Genomic DNA, 13,066 nt, shown 5'->3' with positions numbered 1-13,066 from the left:
TACTCAGCACCATGGACAGAGGACAATACTCAGCACCATGGACAGAGGACAATACTCAGCACCATGGATAGTGGACAATACTCAGCACCATGGACAGAGGATAATACTCAGCACCATGGACAGAGGACAATACTCAGCACCATGGACAGAGGACAATACTCAGCACCATGGACAGAGGATAATACTCAGCACCATGGATAGAGGACAATACTCAGCACCATGGATAGAGGACAATACTCAGCACCATGGACAGAGGACAATACTCAGCACCATGGATAGAGGACAATACTCAGCACCATGGATAGAGGACAATACTCAGCACCATGGAAGGAGGACAATACTCAGCACCATGGATAGAGGACAATACTCAGCACCATGGATAGAGGACAATACTCAGCACCATGGACAGAGGACAATACTCAGCACCATGGACAGAGGACGATACTCAGCACCATGGATAGAGGACAATACTCAGCACCATGGATAGAGGATAATACTCAGCACCATGGACAGAGGACAATACTCAGCACCATGGATAGAGGACAATACTCAGCACCATGGATAGAGGACAATACTCAGCACCATGGATAGAGGACAATACTCAGCACCATGGACAGAGGACAATACTCAGCACCATGGACAGAGGACAATACTCAGCACCATGGACAGAGGACAATACTCAGCACCATGGACAGAGGATAATACTCAGCACCATGGACAGAGGATAATACTCAGCACCATGGATAGAGGACAATACTCAGCACCATGGACAGAGGACAATACTCAGCACCATGGATAGACGACAATACTCAGCACCATGGATAGAGGACAATACTCAGCACCATGGATAGAGGATAATACTCAGCACCATGGATAGAGGACAATACTCAGCACCATGGACAGAGGATAATACTCAGCACCATGGACAGAGGACAATACTCAGCACCATGGACAGAGGACAATACTCAGCACCATGGACAGAGGACAATACTCAGCACCATGGACAGAGGACAATACTCAGCACCATGGATAGAGGACAACACTCAGCACCATGGACAGAGGACAATACTCAGCACCAAGGATAGAGGACAATACTCAGCACCATGGACAGAGGACAATACTCAGCACCATGGACAGAGGACAATACTCAGCACCATGGACAGAGGACAATACTCAGCACCATGGACAGAGGATAATACTCAGCACCATGGACAGAGGATAATACTCAGCACCATGGATAGAGGACAATACTCAGCACCATGGACAGAGGACAATACTCAGCACCATGGACAGAGGACAATACTCAGCACCATGGATAGAGGACAATACTCAGCACCATGGACAGAGGATAATACTCAGCACCATGGATAGAGGACAATACTCAGCACCATGGACAGAGGACAATACTCAGCACCATGGACAGAGGATAATACTCAGCACCATGGACAGAGGACAATACTCAGCACCATGGATAGAGGACAATACTCAGCACCATGGATAGAGGACAATACTCAGCACCATGGACAGAGGACAATACTCAGCACCATGGACAGAGGACAATATTCAGCACCATGGACAGAGGACAATACTCAGCACCATGGACAGAGGATAATACTCAGCACCATGGACAGAGGACAATACTCAGCACCATGGACAGAGGACAATACTCAGCACCATGGACAGAGGACAATACTCAGCACCAAGGATAGAGGACAATACTCAGCACCATGGATAGAGGACAATACTCAGCACCATGGACAGAGGACAATAATCAGCACCATGGACAGAGGACAATACTCAGCACCATGGATAGAGGACAATACTCAGCACCATGGACAGAGGACAATAATCAGCACCATGGACAGAGGACAATACTCAGCACCATGGATAGAGGACAATACTCAGCACCATGGACAGAGGACAATACTCAGCACCATGGACAGAGGACAATACTCAGCACCAAGGACAGAGGACAATACTCAGCACCATGGACAGAGGACCATACTCAGCACCATGGACAGAGGACAATACTCAGCACCATGGACAGAGGACAATACTCAGCACCATGGATAGAGGACAATACTCAGCACCATGGACAGAGGACAATAATCAGCACCATGGACAGAGGACAATACTCAGCACCATGGATAGAGGACAATACTCAGCACCATGGACAGAGGACAATAATCAGCACCATGGACAGAGGACAATACTCAGCACCATGGATAGAGGACAATACTCAGCACCATGGACAGAGGACAATTCTCAGCACCATGGACAGAGGACAATACTCAGCACCAAGGACAGAGGACAATACTCAGCACCATGGACAGAGGACAATACTCAGCACCATGGACAGAGGACAATACTCAGCACCATGGACAGAGGACAATACTCAGCACCATGGACAGAGGACAATACTCAGCACCATGGACAGAGGACAATACTCAGCACCATGGACAGAGGACAATACTCAGCACCATGGATAGAGGACAATACTCAGCACCATGGATAGACGACAATACTCAGCACCATGGATAGAGGACAATACTCAGCACCATGGATAGAGGACAATACTCAGCACCATGGACAGAGGACAATACTCAGCACCATGGACAGAGGACAATACTCAGCACCATGGATAGAGGACAATACTCAGCACCATGGACAGAGGACAATACTCAGCACCATGGATAGACGACAATACTCAGCACCATGGATAGAGGACAATACTCAGCACCATGGACAGAGGACAATACTCAGCACCATGGACAAAGATAATACTCAGCACCATGGACAAAGATAATACTCAGCACCATGGATAGAGGACAATACTCAGCACCATGGACAAAGATAATACTCAGCACCATGGATAGAGGACAATACTCAGCACCATGGACAGAGGACAATACTCAGCACCATGGACAGAGGACAATACTCAGCACCATGGACAGAGGACAATACTCAGCACCATGGACAGAGGACAATACTCAGCACCATGGATAGAGGACAATACTCAGCACCATGGATAGAGGACAATACTCAGCACCATGGACAGAGGACAATACTCAGAACCATGGACAGAGGACAATACTCAGCACCATGGATAGAGGACAATACTCAGCACCATGGATAGAGGACAATACTCAGCACCATGGACAGAGGACAATACTCAGCACCATGGACAGAAGATAATACTCAGCACCATGGACAGAGGACAATACTCAGCACCATGGACAGAGGACAATACTCAGCACCATGGATAGAGGACAATACTCAGCACCATGGATAGAGGACAATACTCAGCACCATGGATAGAGGACAATACTCAGCACCATGGACAAAGATAATACTCAGCACCATGGACAGAGGACAATACTCAGCACCATGGACAGAGGACAACACTCAGCACCATGGACAGAGGACAATACTCAGCACCATGGACAAAGATAATACTCAGCACCATGGACAGAGGACAATACTCAGCACCATGGACAGAGGACAATACTCAGCACCATGGACAGAGGACAATACTCAGCACCATGGACAGAGGACAACACTCAGCACCATGGATAGAGGACAATACTCAGCACCATGGACAGAGGACAATACTCAGCACCATGGATAGAGGACAATACTCAGCACCATGGATAGAGGACAATACTCAGCACCATGGACAGAGGACAATACTCAGCACCATGGACAAAGATAATACTCAGCACCATGGATAGAGGACAATACTCAGCACCATGGACAGAGGACAATACTCAGCACCATGGATAGAGGATAATACTCAGCACCATGGATAGAGGACAATACTCAGCACCATGGACAGAGGACAATACTCAGCACCATGGACAGAGGACAATACTCAGCACCATGGACAGAGGACAATACTCAGCACCATGGAAGGAGGACAATACTCAGCACCATGGACAGAGGACAATACTCAGCACCATGGACAGAGGACAATACTCAGCACCATGGACAGAGGACAATACTCAGCACCATGGACAGAGGACAACACTCAGCACCATGGATAGAGGACAATACTCAGCACCATGGATAGAGGACAATACTCAGCACCATGGACAGAGGACAATACTCAGCACCATGGACAGAGGACAATACTCAGCACCATGGACAAAGATAATACTCAGCACCATGGATAGAGGACAATACTCAGCACCATGGACAGAGGACAATACTCAGCACCATGGATAGAGGATAATACTCAGCACCATGGATAGAGGACAATACTCGGCACCATGTATAGAGGACAATACTCAGCACCATGGACAGAGGACAATACTCAGCACCATGGACAGAGGACAATACTCAGCACCATGGACAGAGGACAATACTCAGCACCATGCAAGGAGGACAATACTCAGCACCATGGACAGAGGACAATACTCAGCACCATGGACAGAGGACAATACTCAGCACCATGGACAGAGGACAATACTCAGCACCATGGACAGAGGACAATACTCAGCACCATGGACAGAGGACAATACTCAGCACCATGGACAGAGGACAATACTCAGCACCATGGACAGAGGACAATACTCAGCACCATGGATAGAGGACAATACTCAGCACCATGGACAGAGGACCATACTCAGCACCATGGACAGAGGACAATACTCAGCACCATGGACAGAGGACAATACTCAGCACCATGGACAGAGGACAATACTCAGCACCATGGACAGAGGACAATACTCAGCACCATGGACAGAGGACAATACTCAGCACCATGGACAGAGGACAATACTCAGCACCATGGACAGAGGACAATACTCAGCACCATGGATAGAGGACAATACTCAGCACCATGGACAGAGGACAATACTCAGCACCATGGATAGAGGACAATACTCAGCACCATGGACAGAGGATAATACTCAGCACCATGGACAGAGGACAATACTCAGCACCATGGATAGAGGACAATACTCAGCACCATGGACAGAGGACAATACTCAGCACCATGGATAGAGGATAATACTCAGCACCATGGACAGAGGATAATACTCAGCACCATGGACAGAGGACAATACTCAGCACCATGGATAGAGGATAATACTCAGCACCATGGACAGAGGACAATACTCAGCACCATGGACAGAGGACAATACTCAGCACCATGGATAGAGGACAATACTCAGCACCATGGATAGAGGACAATACTCAGCACCATGGATAGAGGACAATACTCAGCACCATGGACAGAGGACAATACTCAGCACCATGGACAGAGGATAATACTCAGCACCATGGACAGAGGACAATACTCAGCACCATGGACAGAGGACAATACTCAGCACCATGGATAGAGGACAATACTCAGCACCATGGATAGAGGACAATACTCAGCACCATGGACAGAGGACAATACTCAGCACCATGGATAGAGGACAATACTCAGCACCATGGATAGAGGACAATACTCAGCACCATGGACAGAGGACAATACTCAGCACCATGGATAGAGGACAATACTCAGCACCATGGACAGAGGACAATACTCAGCACCATGGACAGAGGACAAAAATTGTCGGCGTAAGCGCGTGTAATTTAAATGATCCCGTAGGGGGCGTGGATCATTTAAATTAGGCGCGTTCCCGCGCCGAACGTAGTGCGCATGCTCCGTCGGGAAACTTTCCCGACGTGCATTGCGGCAAATGACGTCGCAAGGACGTAATTTGCTTTAACGTGAACGTAAATGGCGTCCAGCGCCATTCACGATTCACTTACGCAAACAACGTAATTTTCAAACATCGCGACGCGGGAACGACGGGTATACTTAGCATTGGCTGCGCCTGCTAATAACAAGGGCAGCCTTACGCAGAACCCGACGAACGCAAACAACGTAAAATGCGTACGCAGGGCGCGCGTACGGTTGTGAATCGGCATGAGTATGCAATTTGCATACTCTACGCTGACCACTACGGGAACGCCACCTAGCGGCCTGCGTAAGAATGCAGCCTAAGATATGAGGGCATAAGAGCCTTATGCCAGGCATATCTTAGGCTGCAGTCGGCGTAACGAGGTTCCTGAATCTTGAGAAGTCTACTATGGTTATGCAGACGCAATTGCTCTCTGAATCTGGGCCAGTGTGTAGACCCCCTGTGGCTGCCCCCCAGTTACACGCAGTGTGCAGACCCCCTGTGGCCGCCCCCCAGTTACACGCAGTGTGTAGACCCCCTGTGGCTGCCCCCCAGTTGCACGCAGTGTGTAGACCCCCTGTGGCTGCCTCCCAGTTACACACAGTGTGCAGACCCCCTCGTGGCCGCCCCCCTCCCCATTCTTTCCATTCTGAGGTGGCTCACCTTTCGGATGTGACAGGTGAAGAGCACCGAGGCGTAGTTGTCCTTTTTCCGGAGGGTCTGCAGGGATCTGGAGAAGGACATTGCTCCGCTGGGATTGTCCGCTTCCTGCCGAGATCAGAAAGTGAGTCAGAAACTGGAAGCGGAATAAGCTTCAGCTTTAAGTTTTTTTTTTGCTTTACATTTTGTTACTGTTTTTTTTTTTTTTAAACAGAAAGAAAGAAAAAAAAAAGAATGAGAACTCCCGATTGCTCTCATCCCTCCTCTACTCACACAGGCGAGATAATTCTGCTTCCACGGCCGATGGTATCCCACATCCCTCCGCAGGTTCTGTAGGGCCTCCATGGCGCAGACTTTGCATTTAATCTGGAACATTTCTGAGGGCGGAATGTTCTTCACTATCTTCCGAGCTCGCCATCTGCAGAGGAGGAAGGACAGAAATGTATACACTGAGGCACAAGGAACTCAGGTGTCACTGACATGGGTTGGAGATCACAGGGGACATGGGGGGATACAGGATGCTCAGGGTGCTTTGAAGTCACAGGGGACATGGGGGGTACAGGATGCTCAGGGTGCTCTGAAGTCACAGGGGACATGGGAGGTACAGGATGCTCAGGGTGCTTTGAAGTCACAGGGGACATGGGGGGTACAGGATGCTCAGGGTGCTCTGGAGTCACAGGGGACATGGGGGGTACAGGATGCTCAGGGGGCTCTGGATTCGCAGGGGACATGGAGGGTACAGGATGCTCAGGGGGCACTGGAGTCGCAGGGGACATGGAGGGTACAGGATGCTCAGGGTGCTCTGAAGTCACAGGGAACATGGGGGGTACAGGATGCTCAGGGTGCTCTGGAGTCACAGTGAACATGGGGGGTACAGGATGCTCAGGGTGCTCTGGAGTCACAGGGGGAATGGGGGGGGGGGACACAAGATGCTCAGGGTGCTATGAAGTCACAGGGGGAATGGGGGGGGGGGACACACGATGCTCAGGGTGCTATGAAGTCACAGTGGACATGGGGGGGATACAGGATGCTCAGGGTGCTATGAAGTCACAGTGGACATGGGGGGATACAGGATGCTCAGGGTGCTCTGGAGTCACAGGGGACATGGGGGGTACAGGATGCTCAGGGTGCTCTGGAGTCACAGGGGACATGGGGGGTACAGGATGCTCAGGGTGCTCTGATTTCACAGTGGACATGGGGGGTACAGGATGCTCAGGGTGCTTTGAAGTCACAGGGGACATGTGGGTACAGGATGCTCAGGGTGCTCTGGAGTCACAGGGGACATGGGGGGTACAGGATGCTTAGGGTGCTCTGGAGTCACAGGGGACATGAGGGGTACAGGGTGCTCTGAAGTCACAGGAGACATGGGGGGTACAGGATGCTCAGGGTGCTCTGGAGTCACAGGAGACATGGGGGGATACAGGATGCTCAGGGTGCTCTGAAGTCACAGGAGACATGGGGGGATACAGGATGCTCAGGGTGCTCTGAAGTCACAGGGGACATGGGGGGTACAGGATGCTCAGGGTGCTCTGGAGTCACAGGGGACTTGGGATAATACAGAATGCTCAGGGTGCTCTGGAGTCACAGGGGACATGGAGGGTACAGGATGCTCAGGGTGCTCTGGAGTCACAGGAGACATAGGGGGGTACAGGATGCACAGGGTGCTCTGGAGCCACAGGAGACTTGGGGTGACACAGGATTCTCAGGGTGCTCTGGAGTCACAGGGGACTTGGGGTGATACAGGATGCTCAGGGTGCTCTGGAGTCAAAGGGGACATGGGGGGGTACAGGATGCTCAGGGTGCTCTGGAGTCAAAGGGGACATGGGGGGGTACAGGATGCTCAGGGTGCTTTGAAGTCACAGGGGGCATGGGGGGATACAGGATGCTCAGGGTGCTCTGGAGTCACAGGGGACATGGGGGGTACAGGATGCTCAGGGTGCTTTGAAGCCACAGGGGACATGGGGGTACAGGATGCTCAGGGTGCTCTGGATTCACAGGGGACATGGGGGGGTACAGGATGCTCAGGGTGCTCTGGAGTCAAAGGGGACATGGGGGGGTACAGGATGCTCAGGGTGCTTTGAAGTCACAGTGGACATGGGGGGATACAGGATGCTCAGGGTGCTCTGGAGTCACAGGGGACATGGGGTGACACAGGATTCTCAGGGTGCTCTGGAGTCACAGGGGACTTGGGGTAATACAGAATGCTCCGGGTGCTTTGAAGTCACAGTGGACATGGGGGGGGATACAATTTGCTCAGGGTGCTCTGGAGTCACAGGAGACATGGGGGGGTACAGGATGCTCAGGGTGCTTTGAAGTCACAGGGGACATCGGGGGTACAGGATGCTCAGGGTGCTCTGGAGTCACAGGGGACTTGGGGTGATACAGGATGCTCAGGGTGCTCTGGCGTCACAGGGGACATGGGGGGTACAGGATACTCAGGGTGCTCTGAAGCCACAGGGCTCATAGGTGGCACAAGAAGCTCAGAGTGTTCTGGTGACACAGGAGTCATAGAATGACACAGGAGTGACAGGGTGTTCTGGAGTCACAGGGGTAATGGGTGACTTATAAAGCTCAGGGTGCTCTACAGTCACGGGTGACACAGAAAACTTGGGGTGCTCTAGAGTCACCAGGGTCTTGGGGAGATACAGAATACTCAGGGTGCTCTGGAGTCACAGGGGACATGGGGGGTACAGGATGCTTAGGGTTCTCTGGAGTCACAGGGGGCATGGGGGGGGGTACAGGGTGCTCAGGGGGTGCTCTAGAGTCACTAGGGGTCTCGGGGTAACACAGGATGCTCTTGGGAATGTTGGGGTCACCGGGGGTCTATTTGGGCAAAACATCTACCTACCTCTTAAACAGATTTTGGCAGAGGTCCTGGAATTGCTCCAGTACAGCTGGCGGTTGTGGCCACTCCACGCTCTTCCCGTAGTCGGCCATTTCGCGCACGTTCTCGAAACGCCTCACCACCTCCATCAGATGAGAGCGGACTTTGTAGCACTTGTAAAAACTCATAATCTTGTAGATGGCCCTGAGACGCTTGAATCGCCAGCGAGCCAGAGTCCCACGCCAGACCTGCCGGGGGGGAGGGGGGGATTCAGAGGTAAGTAGTGGGAAGAAGAATGCACATTGGGCACATTATAGGAAATCTTCGAATTTACCGACAATATAGCTAAAAATAACATCATTTCCATAATATAATTAACAAATATAAACCCCCCCCCCCCCCCCCCCCCCGGTGATGAAGATTGAATCTTCATCTGCATTCCTACAAATATTTGTAGGAATGCAGTCGATCCTCACCAAATCTCTGGAATATTGTGTCATATTATTGTATTATATTATTGTATTGTCACATTGTGTTATATTGTATTACAGTATTGTATTATAACATTGTTTTATCATATTGTATTGTAACATTGTATGAGTTTAACATTATAATATAATATTGTATTTATTGTATTATTACATTGTATTATCATATTGTATTTATCGAATCATTGTATTGCAACATTGTGTTATGATATTGTATAGAAGTATTGTATTTATTGTAATATTGTATTATAACATTGTATTCTAATATTGTATTGTATGCGTTTAACATTAAATATAATAACATAAATATTGTAATGCAGTATTGTATTTATTGTATAATATTATAATATAATATAATAAATATTATATATTATTATTATTATTATTATTATTATTATTATATATTATTATTATTATTATATTAATATAATTATTATATTATATATTATATTAATACAATATATTATATTAACATATATACTAATATTATATTATATTAATAATTAATTATTTTTATATATATATATATATATATATATATATATATATATATATATATATATATAATATATATTATATATATATATATATAAAAAATATATATTATATTAATATATTAATATATTAATATAATATAGTTATTATATTAATATATTAATATATTAATATTATATATATATATATATATATATATATTAATATAATATATATTATATATATATTATATTATATATATTATATATTGTCACACTGTACAATATTATTAACCACTTAAGGACCCAGCCTGTTTTTCAGACTCGGTGTTTACAAGTTAAAAACAATTTTTTTTTTCTAGAAAATTACTTAGAAACCCCAAACATTATACATTTTTTTCTAACACCCTACAGAATAAAATGGCGGTTGTTGCATCACTTTCTGTCACACCGTATTTGCTTAGCGGTCTTACAAGAGCACTTTTTTGGGGAAAAAAAAAAAAACACTTTTTCTTAATAAAAAAAATAAGACAACAGTAAAGTTAGCCTTATTTTTTTTGTATATCGTGAAAGATAAAAGTTACGCCGAGTAAAATGTCACGCTTTAAAATTGCGCCCGCTCGTGGAATGGCGACAAACTTTTACCCTTAAAAATCTCCATAGGCGATGCGTGAGCTCGTCGGGACGGGGCGCTTTAATTATTTATTTTTATTATTATTTATTTTACTTTATTTTATTGATTTTAAAACCTTTTTTTTTTTAATTGGGTCACTTTTATTCGTAAACATCCCTTGTAATAGAAAAAAGCATGACAGGTCCTCTTATATATGAGATCTGGGGGTCAAAAAGACTTTGCATTTCATATTTGGACTTAAATGCAATAAAAAACAAGCAAAAATAAATGTGTATTTTGAAAAATTGACAGCAAAAAAATGTCCCTTTAAGAGCTGTGGGCGGGGGTGACGTTGTGACGTCGCTTCCGCCCCGCTATGGTATGGTGATGGGTGGGGGGGGGGCAATCTTCCCTTCACTTGTATCCACACCTAACGGGACACGGGACACATCACCTCCGCCGCTCCTGACGGCTCCTGTAAGTGTTGGGAGGGGGGGCCCCTCTCCCTCCGCCGATAACGATGATCTCATGGCGAATCCGCCACAGAGACCACCATTATCGTAAACAGGACCGCCCACTGAAAAGATGGATATCTCGGCTGTGGGAGCAGCTGCCGCCTTTACCGAGATATCCATCTTTAAAGTGCCGACGTATATATACAGGAGCCGGTCCTTAGGACCCCTTTCACACTGAAGCGTTTTACAGCGTTTTAGCGTTAAAAATAGCGCTATTAAAACGCTCATAAAACGCTCTCCATGCATCTCAATGGACCCTTTCACACTGAGTCCTGCAAGCAGCATCTTTGGAGCAGCATTTGGGCGCTGAAAAAAAAAAACGCTCCTTCCATTTAAAGGAATTTGGGCCCCCCCCCCCCCAAGCACCCCCCCCAACCAAAGCCTACGTTAACGCTACACTAATTTTTTACACCAATGTTCTTACTCCCCCCCCCCCCCTCCTCCCTAGTCCCTATGCTTTTCTATTCTCACCTCCCCTTCTTCCCTGTAGGCTGCCGCTGTAGCGTGGCCGAGCTCCTCTTCCTCCTGTTAGTCTGGTGTTCTATCATTATGGGTTCCCGTATCAGATAGTGCCCGGGCCAGGCCGGACTGAATGCAAGTGTGCAAGAGCATCCTCTGCCCTACTAACCCCGTCCTCTGCCCTACTGACCCAGTCCTCAGTTCTACTGACCCCGTCCTCTGCCCTACTGACCCTGTCCTCTGCCCTACTGACCCCATCCTCTGCTCTACGGACCCCATCCTCTGCCCTACGGACCCCGTCCTCTGCTCTACTGACCCCGTCCTCTGCTCTACTGACCCCGTCCTCTGCTCTACTGACCCCGTCCTCTGCCCTACTGACCCCGTCCTTTGCCCTACTGACCCCGTCCTCTGCCCTACAGACACCGTCCTCGGCCCTACGGACACCGTCCCCGGGCCTACTGACCCCGTCCTCTGCCCTACTGACCCCGTCCTCTGCTCTCCTGACCCTGTCCTCTGCTCTCCTGACCCCGTCCTCTGCTCTCCTGACCCCGTCCTCTGCTCTCCTGACCCTGTCCTCTGCCCTACTGACCCCGTCCTCTGCTCTCCTGACCCCATCCTCTGCTCTGCTCTACTGACCCCATGATCTGCTCTGCTCTACTGACCCCATCCTCTGCCCTACTGACTCTGTCCTTTGCCCTCCTGACCCTGTCCTCTGCCCTACGGACCCCATCCTTTTCTCTCCTGACCCTGTCCTCTGACCTACGGACCCCATCCTTTTCTCTCCTGACCCTGTCCTCTGCCCTACTGACCCCGTCCTCTGCCCTACTGACCCCGTCCTTTGCTCTGCTCTACTGACCCAGTCCTCTGCCCTACTGACCCCGTCCTCTGCCCTACTGACCCCGTCCTCTGCCCTACTGACCCCGTCCTCTGCCCTACTGACCCAGTCCTCTGCCCTACTGACCCCGTCCTCTGCCCTACGGACCCGGTCCTCTGCCCTACGGACCCGGTCCTCTGCCCTACTGACCCCGTCCTCTGCCCTACGGACCCCATCCTCTGCCCTACTGACCCCGTCCTCTGCTCTACTGACCCCGTCCTCTGCTCTACTGACCCCGTCCTCTGCCCTACTGACCCCGTCCTCTGCCCTACTGACCCACGTCCTTTGCCCTACTGACCCCGTCCTCTGCCCTACTGACCCCGTCCTCTGCCCTACGGACACCGTCCTCTGCCCTACAGACACCATCCTCGGCCCTACGGACACCGTCCCCGGGCCTACTGACCCCGTCCTCGGCCCTACTGACCCCGTCCTCTGCCCTACTGACCCCGTCCTCTGCCCTACTGACCCCTTCCTCTGCCCTACTG

The 13,066-nt window shown here is 49.1% G+C and overlaps 1 protein-coding gene across 1 annotated transcript in view; it reads right to left on the bottom strand.

Annotated features, from left to right (window-relative positions):
* LOC120941702 (unconventional myosin-Ig-like) overlaps positions 1 to 13,066 on the bottom strand; it is a 179,130-nt gene that overhangs the window by 69,886 nt on the left and 96,178 nt on the right. Inside the window, exons 17-19 of the mRNA XM_040355291.1 lie at positions 9,184 to 9,407; positions 6,609 to 6,753; positions 6,339 to 6,443 (exon numbers count right to left, since the gene is read on the bottom strand). Coding sequence (XP_040211225.1) covers positions 6,339 to 6,443; positions 6,609 to 6,753; positions 9,184 to 9,407 — 474 coding nt within the window. The remainder of the gene's footprint in view (positions 1 to 6,338; positions 6,444 to 6,608; positions 6,754 to 9,183; positions 9,408 to 13,066) is intronic.

Source organism: Rana temporaria, chromosome 5 (genome assembly GCF_905171775.1).
Source record: "Rana temporaria chromosome 5, aRanTem1.1, whole genome shotgun sequence".
In the NCBI taxonomy this organism is placed as follows: Eukaryota; Metazoa; Chordata; class Amphibia; order Anura; family Ranidae; genus Rana; species Rana temporaria.
The sequence above is the reverse complement of the archived record's forward strand: the minus strand, read 5'-3'. Positions and strand labels throughout refer to the sequence as shown.